The sequence below is a fragment of the Hemiscyllium ocellatum genome, chromosome 26, assembly GCF_020745735.1.
Source record: "Hemiscyllium ocellatum isolate sHemOce1 chromosome 26, sHemOce1.pat.X.cur, whole genome shotgun sequence".
NCBI classification, from domain to species: Eukaryota; Metazoa; Chordata; class Chondrichthyes; order Orectolobiformes; family Hemiscylliidae; genus Hemiscyllium; species Hemiscyllium ocellatum.
In genome coordinates, this window is record NC_083426.1 from 47,506,142 (window position 1) to 47,522,734 (window position 16,593).

General features: G+C 38.5%; 1 protein-coding gene across 1 annotated transcript in view; it reads right to left on the reverse strand.

Annotated features, from left to right (window-relative positions):
* Nucleotides 1-16,593, reverse strand: part of LOC132828454 (AT-rich interactive domain-containing protein 2-like) — a 270,232-nt gene that overhangs the window by 7,619 nt on the left and 246,020 nt on the right. Inside the window, exons 16-18 of the mRNA XM_060845591.1 lie at nt 11,504-11,700; nt 8,411-8,549; nt 4,832-4,920 (exon numbers count right to left, since the gene is read on the reverse strand). Of these exons, the coding sequence (XP_060701574.1) occupies nt 4,832-4,920; nt 8,411-8,549; nt 11,504-11,700 (425 nt within the window). The remainder of the gene's footprint in view (nt 1-4,831; nt 4,921-8,410; nt 8,550-11,503; nt 11,701-16,593) is intronic.

The following is a 16,593-nucleotide window of genomic DNA, read 5'->3' on the forward strand; positions in this document are numbered from 1 at the left end:
GTCCAGGGCCTAGACGTCACTCCTTTTCTCCGATGCTGCCATGAGACGGGCTTTGAGGGGGGGGGGGGGGGGGGGGGGGGAAGGGCCAACTGGTTGCTGTTCTCCAGGTGTGTTGCAGATTTGGACGTGTTTGTGTGTGTGACAGAATGAGAGCGAGGAGGGGGACAGTGCTGAGTCAACAGTGAACACAAGGGAGAAAGACAAGCGGGTGAGGGAGGGAGAGAGGGAAGGGGAGAGAGAGAGAGCAGGGACAAGGGAAGGTCACAAACAAAGCTGGAAGGTTCAGCTTAATTTGGCTAGAAGGCAACAGGTAGTGAAGGCGATGCTTGGTATGCTTGCCTTTATCGATCAGTGCATTGCGTATAGGAGTTGGGAGGTCATGTTTCGGCTGTAGAAGACATTCGTTAGGCCACTTTTGGAATACTGCGTGCAATTCTGGTCTCCCTGCTACAGGAAAGATGTTGTAAAACTTGAAAGGGTGAGAAAAGATTTACAAGGATGTTGCTAGTTTGAAGGCTTTGAGCTTTTGGGAGAGGTGAACTGGCTGGGGCTATTTTCCCTGGAGCATCGGAGGTTGAAGGATAACCTTATAGAGGTTTATAAAATTACGAGGGGCATGGATAGGGTGAATAGTCAAAGTCTTTTCCCCAGTGTAAGGGACTCTAAAACTAGAGGACATAGGTTTAAGGTGAGAGGGGAGATTTAAAGGGACCCAAGAGGCAATGCTTTCATAGTGAAGAGTGTAAGGAATGAACTGCCAGAGATGGTGGTGGGTGGAGGCTGGTACAATTGCAACATTTAAAAAACATCTCTTGGGTGTATGAATGGAAAGGGTTGACAGGGATATGGGGCCAAATGCTGACAAATAGGAATAAATTAATTTAGGATATCTGATTGAGATGGAGAGTTAGACCAAAGGGTTTGTTTCCATACTGTATATTTCTATGACTCTAAGAGTGATCGCCATGGTAACCCACACCATGAAAGAGAGACAGGGATTAGAAGTCACCCTAGTGGAGGGGAAAAAAAAAGCCAAGAATGACTTTGGACAAATTCCTGCAGAATAAAGTGACTTTTTGATGGGAAACAGTAAAATGTAATCATAGATGAAAATGTTCTGTTGTTTGTTATGTTAAATAGGAGACAATTGCTGGAGTTTAGAATATAGGTAACATTGAAATAGTGTTAAGTAAATGTTACTTCTCGTTTTTATTTAAATAATTGTCTTAACATTTGAAATATTTTCAGGTGATCTTTTCAGTCATTCACTATAATTGCAAATTACTTTTTCGAAATTATTGATCACTATGGGAATTGTAAAATATGGAATATAGAACAAGATATACATATGTGAGTTTCAGAAAGGACTTTGTGAATCTAACAAAGCAGGACATTATGCCAAGTCATACAGTCATGCCAGGATAATTACCATAATCCACAGAAGAACAATATCCTTTAAACTTTAACTTGTTATAAAAAGGTTTCTGGAGGCTACTCACTTCTATGGTAAGTAAAGTGAATTTGACTTGTGACACATACAGATCCTGTGGGTGTCATATCATACAATCAATGAAATAGAACTGTACGAAACATCTAAAAGTTATTAAAAACTGGATTGGTAATCCAGAGGTCTGGCTAATGCTCTGGCAGCATGCTGCCATGGTGGAATCTGAATTCAATTCAATTCACCTGAAAACTAATATTAGTAATGATAACGATGAAACTACCATCAACTGTTACAAAAACCTCTCTGATTCACTAATGTTCCAAATGGAAAGAAATCTGCCCTCCTTACTTGGTCTAGCCTATATGTGACTCTCAATATAGTAATTTGGTTAACACTGAACACAGAAAAATACAGCGCAGTACAGGCCCTTAGGCTCTCGATGTTGCGCCGATCCAAGCCCACCTAACCTACACTAGCCCACTATCCTCCATATGTCTATACAATGCCCGTTTAAATGCCCATAAAGAGGGAGAGTCCACCACTGCTACTGGCAGGGCATTCCATGAACTCACGACTTGCTGAGTAAAGAATCTACCCCTAACATCTGTCCTATACCTACCACCCCTTAATTTAAAGCTATGCCCCCTCGTAATAGCTGACTCCATACGTGGAAAAAGGTTCTCATGGTCAACCCTATCTAAACCCCTAATCATCTTGTACACCTCTATCAAGTCACCCCTAAACCTTCTTTTCTCCAATGAGAACAGCCCCAAGTACCTCAGCCTTTCCTCATACGATCTTCCTACCACACCAGGCAACATCCTGGTAAACCTCCTCTGCACCCGTTCCAGTGCCTCCACATCCTTCCTATAGTATGGCGACCAAAACTGCACACAATACTCCAGATGAGGCCGCACCAGAGTCTTATACAACTGCAACATGACCTCAGGACTCCGGAACTCAATTCTTCTACCAATAAAAGCCAGTACGCCATATGCCTTATGCCTTCTTCACAGCACTATTTATCTGGGTGGTTAACTCTTAACTCCCTCTGAGGATAAAATATGGGCACCTTTTAATACCCATGTGTATGCCCAATAGTTTATTTCATGTTATAAAATTTACAGTTAAAGATAAATGATGTATTCTACTTCTTAGTTTGTGGTTTTAGAATAATTCTTTAATATGGTTGGTTGGTTAATCAGCTTGATAATATCACTGGCACAGAATCCCTGAGGTCATCTGGACTTGGTGCCAGATTTAAACTTGTCAGGAAGGCAGAATCCAAGCAACATACTTAGCTGCATTGTTGTGGGCTGATGTTTGCACAATGGTCAGCACTGTTATTTCAATTCTTTCTACTCTGCCCCAAAGTGCCAGCTACCCAAACTTGCATTTGTTGCCCCAGGGATGGTAAGTACAGAGTCAATTTTATTCAGTTGTGGAAACATAATGGAGCACAATGAGCTGAGCTTATTCAAAGTCATAGTAAATAAATGTCTGTACAGTTAATTTTCATCCAAACAATAGTAGATGGATCTGAACCAGGTAGTATCACATTACCTAATTCACTAATACCCAGTCCTCTGAAAACTGGCATCTGGCTGATTGTATGATATTTATACAAGAGTCTGTTTTGATTCTATAAATGACACCTTGACTGATTAGATATTGATTTTTATTCCACCTCTCAGTAATTTCATTAAAATGAAGTTGGCAGTGCTGAACAATTACATAATAGATTGTCCAGTTGTTTACCATTCAATTTCTGTAATTAAGATCACCAATCATATTGGGATTTGAATTATAAGTGATCTTGTTCCAACTTTAGTAAAATTTCTGCTGGAACTTACTCAAGATTTTAATAAGAAACGGAGTGGAAAGGAACTATTGCATTGGTTGCATTTTCATGCACCTTAGATATTTTCTTTTTGTAAGATTAGAAAGAACACACCAAAGGTTAAATTTGTAAACATTTTTTAAAAAATCATTTATGAGAAAAGTGCATCCCTGGCAGTTTTTATTGCCTAATTGGAATTGAGGGCAGTTAAGAGTCAACCACATTGCTGAAAGTTTGGATTCACATGTAGGCCAGACCAGGTAAGAATGACAGTTTCCTTCCCTAAAGGAAAGGACATCAGTGAACCAGATGGGATTTCCTGACAATCAACAATGGTTGTCATTGGACTTTTAATTCCAGATTTTTACTGAATTCAAATTCCACCTGCCATGGTGGGATTTGAACCTTGGTCCTCAGAATCCTGAAGGGCTTATGCCTGAAACATCAATCCTCCTGCACCTCGGATGCTGCCTGACTGACTGTGCTTTTCTGGTACCACACTTTTGCCTCTGGATTAACAGTTGAATGACAATACTGAGTCATTACCTCCCATACATGATAATTTACTGACTGAGTTCAGTTTAGCAAATTCTCACAAAGTTGTGATTTTCAGGAGCACAACCACAACTGTAAACAAAATGACTTTAAATGAATAATCATTTCTCTTTGGAATCAATAAAGCTGCCAGACTTGGGATTCTGCAGGCATTTCTCACCCAGGCAAAAAAAAAGTTAAAGTTGAGACACTGTACTTTATATGAGCAATACTACATTTCTAGCTGAAATAACAAAATACAAAATGCAACACTAAATATAAAAGAAACAAATACAATATTAAAAATAAAACTCCTAAATTCCCCTTGACTGCACTGACTTGGAGGTGCCGGTGTTGGACTGGGTGAACAAAGTTAAAAATCAGCTGGTGTTGTGTGACTTTTAACTTTGCTGTATTATTAGACTGACCAGGCTCCATCCAGTGGCAGACGATAGTTGGTGCAGGCAGCAGGGAAATCACCCCACCAAAAGCAATGCTCACATGGACTAACTTCTGCCACCATGCAGTTGGAAAAATAATTAACTAACTGTTGATTGTAGGACTCACAGATGCTATTGAGGGCATAGTTCATTAGGTGGACATAAAAGTATGAACCTATTTCTTAACAACAAGGGGGCAGCATAGTGGCTCAGTGGTTAGCACTGTTGCCTCACAGCACCAGGGTCCCAGGTTCGATTCAAGCCTTGGGTGACTGTGCAAACTCCACATAGCCATTCTCCCTGTGACTGCGTGGGTTTCCTCTGGGTGCTCCGGCTTCCTCCTACGGTCCAAAGATGTGCAGGTCAGTTGAACTGGCCAGAGTGCTACGTGCATCAGTCAGAGGGAAATGGGTCTGAGTGAGTTACTCTTCGGAGGGTCGGTGTGGACTGGTTGGGCCAAAGGGCCTGTTTCCACACTGTAGGAAACCTAATCTAATCTAAAATAACTTTTATGCATTGATTGCCTATTAGCATAGAAGAGCACTTCATTTTCTACAGTTGGATTCTTACCTTACTGCAGTTTGAGAGGTGCTTGTTTGTGCTTTCTGCTCCAATCTCTTCAGTCCAATAAGCAGCGTTTCCCTTGAACAGTGTTTGTCCTATTGAAACATAATCAACAAAAAGACTGGCAAATGTATTATCCTCAAAATATACAATTAACCACTAATTTAAACAAGTTGTGCGTACATTCTAATCTGTTATACTGCACTGTTTTAAGGAAATGCAAAAACATATCCAAGAATTCCCTGGATTTTGGAAATTTCCAACTGGATAGGAAAACCTCAAATTTTGGAGCATATTCCCCAGACCATGGACCGTCTGGGTTAAAAAATGTGAATAAGAAAAGTAGGCACTTCATTTTTTTGGGGTGATGGAGATAAAGGAAAGTATTTTCAATAAAGCATTAAGATTCATATTAACTTTGTAGGTAGAGAATGGATAGATCCTGAGTATTATCACAGTAAATAGGAACTGGACAGACCATTCAATCAAGCCTGCTATGCTATTCAATAAAATCACGGTTGATCTGATTGTATTTTTTTACTTAACAGAGGGAGACATTAAAAAAAACAAAAAGTTGAAATGAGTTGACCATTTCAAGGTTGATAAATTGAAAATAATCGAAGGGTACAAGGTTAGTGCTGGGACCTTAACTATTTACAATCTATATCAATGACTTTAATGACTGTATTGCAGCCAAATTTGCTCATGGTGATAAAGATAGGTAGGAAAACAAATGGTTAGGAGAATACAAAAAAAAAGTCTGCAGACGGACATAAATAAGTAGGCAAAAATTTGGGAGATGTGAGTATTATGTAAGAGGGACATTTTGGCAGAAAGAATAGAAAAGCTGAATTTTATTTCAATGGAGAGAGACTGCAGAATGCTACTGTACAGAGGGATTGGAAGGTGCAAATTTGTGCAGTACCAAATCATTCGCGAGAAGAAACAACAAGCAATTAGAAAGGGATGAATAATCTATAAAATTAGGGAAGTACTCTAAAACCATACAGGACATTACTGGAGTATAGTTTTAGTCTCTTTACTTGAAGACTATAATAGGGTTGGAAGCAATTCAGAGAAGGTTTAATAGGCAACAGTTACTTCTTGCTCAGAAGAAAGTGACTTGGAGCAACCTCCTGTATAAAGGGACACAATTCTTTAAGAACATGTCGGCAAGAGAAGTACAAAAAAGGAACGTAAGAAAGGAATGCCAGCAATTGATGCCACAGACCAATTCCATCTCCCCAGAAACACCTGTTAAATGTGTAATCGGAGATGTGGTTCTAGGATCAGGCACATTAACCACACAAGGAGCCACAGAATCCATGACCAGTGACACATAATTCTTAGAAGAACAATCATATTCATTAGTAAGTGACATCCAGAAAACAGCCTAGTTGTTGGCAATGTAAAGGACTGTCCTATAAGAATCAGTAGGTTATGATGAACTTATTGGAATGTAGAAGAACAAGTGATATTACTGAAACAAAATATTCTGAGGGGAGTCGCCATGGTAGATGCTGAGGTGAGCTTTCACCTTGCTGGTGAATCTGGAACAATAGGATGTTTAAGAATATGCGATATCCCAATTAAAATGGACAGAGAATTAATTTCTTTTCTCAGAGAGTTGCTCATCTTTGGAATTATTTTCCAAAAAGAGAAGTAAAGGTTGGGTCACTGAATATGTTCAAGGCTGAGTTAGAAGAGTTTTGATCTACAATGGAGGAAAGGGATATTGCAAGAGGGTGCAGGCAGAAAGGCAAATGCAACCATGGCCTCAAACAGATCATCCATCTTTTTATTGAAGGACAAAGCAGACTTGCCTATTATGATAACACCCAAGGGATCTATCAGTTAGCTTTATTGAAAATACTTTAACTCCTTCAAACCCAACAAAATGAAATAACCAACATTCTTATTCACAATTTTAACCCAAATGGTCCAGGATGAGAAGTTATGCTCCAAAATTCAGATCTTTCTTACAATGTATACACTAAATAGAAAGAATGCTTTTTAACAAAAGCAAATTTAATCAGAGTAAGTTCATGCACTATAATTCAGATGAACTTTTCGCCATCAAATGCTGCTCAGCAAGGCAACTAATGTCAAAACAAAAAGCTACATTGATGCTGCTGGGAAAAAAAAATCTGCATTACTTTTAAGTACTTTCATTGGTTTCCTGATATCAGGCAGAAATTTTAGCACTGTTTTGTTGTGTCACATGCACACATTACCCTCAGCTTTATTTCTCAATACCCAAAATAAAAGTACCAGAATCCAAATAAAAAGGAATCTGTTTATTTTCAGAGTACAGTACTTCCAAACGCTGCATATATACATATAAGCTTACTGAGCAGAACTACATGACTGTCTAGTTAAATTAATGAGACAGAGAATTAGTTTTGAACTTGACCACTTAATTCTTGCCAGGAAGATCTTTGGAAAAGCAGTAAAAATATCATACTTGGAGAATTTTGCCTTTTCGCTGGTCTAAGTATTACTTTTAATGGCAATGTACATCCATGAAAGAAATTTGACTAAAAAAGTGTCCTTGCAGGGTTCAAATTTACCAACCGATTGTTTTGCTTCCAGCTTCATAGGCCATCTCAGATCATATCACAAACAGAACAGGCAAAACTATTTTCCAAGTCATCAAAGTTGAATGCAGTCTGAATGGATTAGCTTTTCTCAAGACTCTAATGCTACTTTGACCATATAGAAATTTAGAAACCATTCACTCTTCCTATCAATGATGGAAACAGCCAGGTACCTTCTCAACATCCATCCACAGAGCAGCAGCAACATGCAGGAATTATATGCTTCCATACCTCCTCTAATGCTTCAGTTTTGCCAATGCTAGCAAAGTTTAGCATTTTTTTAAGCTTATAGATAATCAAGTCTATTTCATGCCTGCCTATTCCTCAGACAATTTAGCATACTTATCACTTGCATCTGAAGTTCCAGCTCAATATATGAAAATCTAGTCAACTGGATTAAAGGCCATTCCATGTACAGAATAAGGTTGCGCATACTTTATGATATAGACCAAGTGACTGGAGCTTTGCTACTACGTCACAATTCACAATATACCTGGTCTAGATTTATTCTTCCTTATGTACAGCTAACATAACTACCTATTATGTTTAACAATGGAATTACTTGAGCTATAAAATATTTCTTCTGTTTTCTGATGGTTAATGTTCAAAGATTAATGGCACAATTTCAATTTGAAGAACTCAACAGGTCAAGTACTTAGAAGGATTTAAGGGAATCTGGACTTTGAAGCAGAATCACATTTAAGCATGGACAATCTGAAGAAGAGAGTCAGTTTTGAGTTACCCTGACATGAGCTTCCTGCAAAGCAGTGAACATTTAAACTGACTGCATTCATTGTACTCTGGAGATATGGAGAGCATGGAAATAGAAGGTCAACGTTGCCATTCATATTCTTTTCTTTATACCCATCATGACTGTTCAAAAACAAAACACTGGCAGTTTTTATAAATGAAGACACAGCTCTCCAAAGTTTCAAAAATAAATTTCAAATGGATCAAGAAGTTAGCTGTCAAATAAAAGCCACATTACCTGCAGGTGTGTGATGAATGAAAGCCTTTGTCGAGGAAGTGGCTCACAGCCCTCCCACATACATTGACCCTGATACACATCTTTTCCACCATGCTCAGTAGCTGCATGGTAAAACACTTGGGAAGGTGTCTCAAACCACCTGCAAGTAGTAAATTTTAGTTAAAGCAAAACTGAAGACCAGTATTTGTGACAATTTAAATATATGCCCATACACAGAAGACATCTTATAAATTAAAATAATCATTGTTATACAATCTTCTTTTCTCTTCAATACATGTCATATTTTTAGCAGACAAAACTGGGAAATCTGACATCACATTGCCACCAATGCTCTGCCATAGGAGTGGCTCACAGAATTTATGTTTCTTCCTCTTTGCAGAAGAAATGAGCTGGCATCAGGAACACTGACATGTTGTAGCTGAGGTCTGCAATCTGTTAGACAGGGCCTAAGAAGAATATTCCTATTCATTGACATGCTAAAACATGAAATTGGGCTTGCTGAAATATTACAGTCCATTTACTTTGAGGATGCATTGAACTGTTTCCAAATAGCTGATGATTATGTGAAAATTAAATATTAAAGAAAGTTTCTGACCAAACCTGACTTTTGTGGCTATTTGATACAGTCTGAAAACATGCGGGCCAAATACGGGCTTCACCACTGTCAAGACCAACTACTAATCCAGCAGCCACTATAGCTGGGATCTGGGATCTACAGAGCTCCATGTCAAAGTTTTTCACCCGGTACATTTCCAAATAAACAGTCAAGCTGCCCCAAATAAAAAAAAACGTGCTGGATAAACTGTAACTTGTGAAGAGCTAAGATAGATAAAAAGCTGTTCCAATTAACTGACAGTTCAAGGATTAGGGGACAGAGAATTAAGATTTTGAACATGATATATGGGGATGAGGGGAAGAACCTTTTATGATGCAAGTAATAAGGATTTGGAACTCATTACCTTCACATTCTCCACCTTTATATGCAATAATTTCAAACAAAAATGCATAGACACAGGAAGAAAATGAACCTGTAGGTTAGAAGAGTAGAACATGGAAATAGGACAGACTAGATTTCTCAACAGAGTGTTGCCATGGACTCAACTGGCAGAATGTTTTCTTTCTATGCTGTTATAAAACAACTCCAAAAATAGTTAAGAGTTCAAGGTTACCTCAGATACAGATCGACTTTATGTTATTGAACTCAAACCCAATACTCCAAAGATACACGTGTAATAGTTGGATGAAGTCTCACAAAACTGAAGACAACTACCAGGAAGTAGACTTTGGGAGGTAGAGTTGGGGTGGGGGATAATATTGAAGAAGAAAGGTGAAAAATAAACATATGAATACCACTGTTCCCTGCAACAAGTCCTTCTCCTCTTTCAGAAGAATCTGAACGTAAGCAAGCAATAAATTTGGGAAAGATAAAGATTCATAAGGAACTTCACATGAAAAGTTAGAAGCAGCACTCCAAAAGAAAATGTATTTATCCTTAATTCTGTCAGGATGCCTTTTTAAATACAACTATGAGCCCAAATCTTAATTCAGTCTGGTACAGAGAGGCTAAGACCAAAAATGAGGTCTTACATGCCTGCAGAAAGTTGATCACAACCTCAGGATATCCCAACAAGTTCTATTACCAATGAGGCACACAAGTGTAGTCCCTGTATAATGCAGGGAAATGTGGCAACCAATCTGTATACACAATAAAGAATCTATACATGATAATGAGACATATTATGGTTGCTTTCTGGTTAGCATTGCTGCCTCACAGCGCCAGGGACCAGATTAGATTCCACCATTGAACAACTCTGTATGGAGTTTGTACATTCTCCTAGTGTCTGCGTGGGTTTCCTCCATGTTCTCCAGTTTTCTCCAAGAGTCTAAAGATCTGCAGGCTAGGTGGGCTAGCCATGGGAAATGCAGGGTTTATGGGGATGAGGTGGGTCTGAGTGTGATGATCTTTGGCGAGTCAGTGTGGACCCAACGGGTCGAATGACTTGCTTCGATTATAGGAATCCTGTCTTTGTTCAGCTAATTGGTTTGTTTTTAGAAACATAACTCTGCTTGTAAGACAGTCAAAAGTCAAAGCTTATCACTGATGATGCTATAGGATCTTGATGGAGCAAGACAAGGCCTCAATTTAACATCTCATCCAAATGAAGACAAAAATTCTTCAGAATGTGGTGAGAGAGAGAGAGAAAAAAAAACATCTGCTGACAAGGTAATACCACTCAATATTTTGAGCATGGTGGCTGGTTGAATTATGTGCTGCAACACTCACCCCAACATTTTCTCTGTGCCTGTAGGGAAATATCTGATTTGGCCTCAATAACTTCCCACAAGAGTACAATGTGATTAGGAACTTTGTACATGTGCATGTGAACACACAACCCCTCACACGGTTACAAATTCATGGCCCAACAGTGGGCCAAGCCTTTTATTAATTTAATTCTACATTCTTTATGGAGTCAGTTAATTCACTACTAATATATTGTTCCGAAAGCACAATACTCCTTTCAACAGAGAAAGTAATATGCATACCTTGAACTTGCATTGAATGTGCAATGGTACCAAATCTATGCTCAGAAAAATCCAATCTAGACAAACAATTTTAAGCTGTCTATTTTACATTCATGAACGACTCATTAAAGGCATTAAACATTATTGCTGGAGAAACTCAGTTTGGTAGCATCTGTGGAGAGAAAAACAATGTTAATATTTTGAGTCCGTGCGATTTACAAGTCATACAGCATGGAAACAGACCCTTTGTTCCAATTTGTCTACACAGATCAGATGTCCCAGTCTGACCTGACTCTTTAGAACTGTCTTCACTTCTGAAGAGCCATAAAGGAGTTGAAATGATAATTGCTTCTCTCTCCCTTTCTCCACATACTGCCAGACCTGCTAAGTTTCTCCAGCATTCTCTGCATTTGTTTCAGGATTTTCATCATTTGTAGTAACGTGATTTTACTCTTATTCAAAGGCACCTTCAACAAATGTGGCAGAACATCATGCTGCTATTTAAGGCAATATAAGGTATTTACTGATTAACACAGCAGTTCTATTGTTCACTTGAAATAGGCGACTGACCTCTTACAATTTTTCCAAAGACACATGAAACTCTGGCTGGGTTTCCTGGTAGACTCTGTTTCTGCAGGTGACAGTGGTACCTGAGAGCTCTGGGGTCCTGTATACTGCTCCACTGTTGGGGAAAGTTGTGAATGCAGGTGTTGGGTTACTGTCTGCTGACTGGACAACGGAGCAGGAGAACTCACTTTAGGAACCCCCTGCAAACAAGAGAGAGAGAGAGAGAGAGTGTGTGTGTTATAGACTACTTATTGTAAAACCTTGTGCTTCCACATTTAAAAAAAGTAAGGTTCTACATAAAAGCAAGACCTTTAAAAATGACTTAGATAGATGTTGACGTAATTGTTCTAGTGAACGGAGGATGGTCAGGTCAACCTAAAGCGTGAGGATAGAGCTATGTTCCTGTTATTTTAAGTTCCTGGTAAAGGGAGCTGGGACTCCCATCGTTCGATACTGTACAGCAGTTTCTGAAAGTTTCTCATCCAAACAATAGTAAACACCTCTGCCACTTATTGAAGGAAGGTAACTCCTACATATGATAATCCATCTGATAGCATCTCAAAGTCATACCCTCTAGTAAGTTTCAATGTACACTAAGTTAGATCATATTTCCAAACTGTATGATAGCAAGTTACAGTCAATAGCTAACGTTCCTGTGAAATGGCTGAAAATGAATCTACTGTACAAGTCACAAACAAAATGATTTCTTCTTGATCTGCTCCTATCTCACGTATTAAAGTATTTCTAATCAACCTGCTTTGATATGTTATACTATACCTCTGTGGCAGGTGATATTTGAATATGGTCCTTCGGGCCCAGAGATAGGAACACTATCAATGCACCAAAAAGCAACCATATTCGTTAAAATGTACAGAATTCATGCGCCTATTCATTTCAATATCAGGCGACGCAATTTTTGCATTTACAATATACTTAATTATTCAACCTGTACATAGAACAACATTCATAGGATTAGATTACTTCCAGAGGAAGAACTGAAGGCAAGAACAGAAACTTGTGTTCACTGAAAACAAAGAATGGCTTGCAGAATTAGATGAGATCGATAAAAGAATGGAGATTGGATAAAATCCACAAGTTTAGAATATAGATTGATTATTAACAGGCCTAAACAATGGCAGAGGAATGCATAGGATGATTGAACTAGATGGTGTCACATTGGAACCGTTGCCTATTTAAAGCAAATAATTTATTGTAGATGTGATATGTAAGTAAGAAGGATAGAGATGGCGAGAAGTAATTTTGTGCAGATGAAGGATGTGTTAACAAGAAACAAATATCAAAACACAACATTCTATCTACTCGCCTGGTATGCCTCAGAAATCAAACAATAAGATCAATGGATGAAAATAGACTTTTGAAATGTGGATGTTAAGATATGTGCTAAAAATTTGCTAAACAGACTACAAGTCAAATCAAGAGGCACCTAAAATCACAAGAATAAAAAGAGTAGCACAAAATGTTGAAAACAGTCATTTATTCCAAGCTGAAAAGTTTGAGGTCTAAGCAGGCAAAATAGAGTAAAGCAGATAAAGGATCAACTCAGATATAATTGGATGACAGATGTCACAGTGATTGCAGGTGAGCTACAATGGATGCGTGAGGATGGTATAAGCTATGCAAGTGTGAGATATCATGACAGCAGATTTTCTGGCAGAAGAAACTATAAGCAGGAGAGGAAACAATGTTTTTGCGGTGTTAAGGCAACCTCAGATAAGGTTCAGAGACACAGTTATTATAATAAACAGTTTCAAATAGGAAATTAATATATTTATCCTCTTTCTGATATAGCATATTTAAAAGTGATAAGCTGAGCTTTTCCACAAGGGTTATACAGCACCAACATTCAATCAATCATTCTGCTCACAATAACTGAATGATGAAACAAATCTAATGAGCTGGACAATAAAGATGATTCTGAGCATAATGTGGTCGTCATGGAATTGTATTCATTGATATGCTATGTGACGGCTGCAGCATTTCACATGCTTGATCACATCCTCCTCCTTCTCCTCTGCCTCCAAATCTTTGTGACCCAGCAGGGTGGGATTACTCTCACCTGGTTTCCTTCCTTCATTATCCAAGCATAGCCATAGTATTTCATGCAATGACTTCTCTTTCTGCTTCCACATTGTTACATCTCATATCTCCTCTGGTTTCTTTGTCAGCTCCCTTCTATTTATATGGACATGATCCCATTGGCAACATTATCTTAAAGCACAGCATTAGTTTTCACATGTACATCAAGGGTACCCAATTCTACCACTCCATTACGTCATTATTTACCTCCCACATTGTTGCTATAATTATCCAACTGCTTATTTGAAACCCAGTAAGAGATGATCAGAAATTTCCTTTGACTACATAATGGAAAGGCTAAAGCAATTTTCTTCTGCCACACTCCATGCTTAATTCCCTAGTTAAAGGATCCATCTCTCTTCCTGGCGATTCTCAGACTAAACCTGACTGTTTGCATCCTTGGTGTCATAATTAAGCCTAACGTATCATCTATTCATGCCAATACTAAGACCATTTCTTTCCATTTCTAATAATGGACTGACACTGCCTCGGATCATCTTGTCCCATTCATGCATTTTATAGCTCTCACATTCTAACTTGAGATAATCCAAAACTCATCCCCAATGTCTTAACTTACACTGAGTCCCATTCACCCAATGCTCAATGCTCAATTATCAATGATAGAGCAATAGAGATCTACAACACAAAATAAAGGTCTTTTGGCTCATTGAGTTTGCACCAGTAAAGGAAAAACACCTAACATTTCTAATATCATCGCTTTTTATGCCGTCTTGAATCCTTCTTAACTGTTAAAAGAGTGTTTCTGCCTCTATCACCCTTCTAAATTCTTACCACTTTCTAACATCACCGTTAAACCTCCTGTCTCTTACCTTAAATCCATGAGCCCAGTCACTGATCCCTCCAATAAGAGGAAAATGCTTTTTCCTGTCTATTGTCTACTTCCTGTCTCTGCCCTCAATTTTATATATCTCAAGCCTGTTCCTCCTCAGTCTCCTCTGCACCAAGGAAAACAACACCAACCTATCAAATGTCTCTTCTGCCCCACATCTCCAGTATAATCACACTGCTACTAAATGAATTCCAGAACTGCATACAACATTTTAGCTGTGGTCTAACCAGTATTTTATTTAGTCCCATCATCGCCTCCTTGCCTTTAAACTCTATGCCTCAGCTAATAAGACACACATTGTATACTTGCCTTACTATTTTATCTACATTTCCTAATAGGTTAAGGATCTGCTGGCCATTCACAACATAGTCCCTCTGATCCTTGTACTTCTCAGGGTCCTCCTAATATATATTGTATTTCCTTGCTTTGTTTGTTCCGTCCAAGTACATCACCATACATTATCCAAACTCCGTTTGCCACTGATCAGCCCATCTGTAACCACCTGAAATCTAATGCTATCCTCCTTACTTTTTAATCAGCTCACTATATTTTTGTATCATTTGCTAACTTACTGATTAATCCTATTACATTCAAATCTAAATTCCTTAAATACAACACAATGCAGGGCCCCAAATCTGAAGCCAGTGGAAGTCACAAAAACACCACTCAACCATCACCCTTTTCTTCCCGCCATTCAGCCAATTCTGGATCCAGTGAACCAAACTTTCTTAGATCCCACGGGCTTTTACAGTCAAAGATCTTATATGCTCATCCTTCTTTTCAAATCCCTCAAAAGCCTTAGCTCTCTTCATCTCTCTAATCACCTCCCACAATCTTCTGAGATCTGTGTTCTTCTAATTTGGGCCTCAAATATTCCTGATTCTAAATAGCTTCACTATTTGTGGTTGTGTTTGCAGTTGCCTAGGCTCTGCACTTTAGATTTCTTTCTCTGTTATACTCCAACCCCTTTAAAACACTAAAACCTACCTCTTGGACTGTGATCATCTGATAACTAACATTACCTATGTGCTACAGTGCCATACTCTGTCTTTAATGCATTGTGATGTGCCTTAGGATTTAAAAAAAAAATTCAAAGCCTTAAGTAGTTTAGGCTGGTTTTCCGGTTGAAATCTGACAGGTTAGAAATTTATAAAATTCTGTATAAATGCCTCAAACGAATTCTACAGCACACTGAATCAAAACTAGAAACTGCTCAGAATGTGAATGTAGCAAACAGAAAGACAGCAAGCAAAGGAGTACTTTACAATCTGGAATTCAATACTTAATTTAAAGGGCAACTCCAGGTATTAAACATAGTGTAACTAAGCATCAGAAACTAAAATCTGACTGTCATCTCAGACCTAAGGGCACAGATACCAGTGGTTAGATTGTGAAGGCTATAATTCACAAGAACTACAAAAAGGGTAAATTCTTATTAACATAATTCCATTCCCCTTGCAGTAAATGGCAACATTCCATTTGCTTTCCAAATAATCTGCTGTACCTGCACATTAACTTTGCAACTCATGTACCTGGACAGAGATCCTTTAGTACAGAGCCTTGCAATCACTCTCCAGTTAACCAATATGCTACTTTTCCATTTTTCTTGCCAAAATGAAAAAGCTAACATTTACTCACATTAGATTCTATCTGACAAATTTTTGCCCACTCATTTAACCTGTTTACATCACTTAGGAGACACTATCCCCACTTGACAACTTATGTTACATCCAACTTGAGTCATCAGACATTTAGCTGCCATTCATTCAGTCTCCTTATCCAAGGGGATGAATTTAACTTAACTATAATGTCCCCACAAACATCACGTGCAGAGTCTATTGAGTAAGGTAACGTGGGGTGGGAATGGGAAAATACAGTCTGCTGATAGGCAATAAATTATAATTGAAGACTTGTAAAATAGAGGCACAAGTCCTCAAAATACATTAATATGGTGGATGAGCCTATCCTTAAAGTTGTCAAAACGTCTGGGACAATTCTCTCATGGACCGAGCAGAGAAAAGTCATCTTTATAAGAGTGAGTATGCACAATGTGTGGAGGGTGTGCAAGTTTTGAAGACTGGGGACTACCTTTTGCATCCAGAATGAAGCCAACTGCTGCCAAGGCTGGGTATTTTGCCTGCCACAG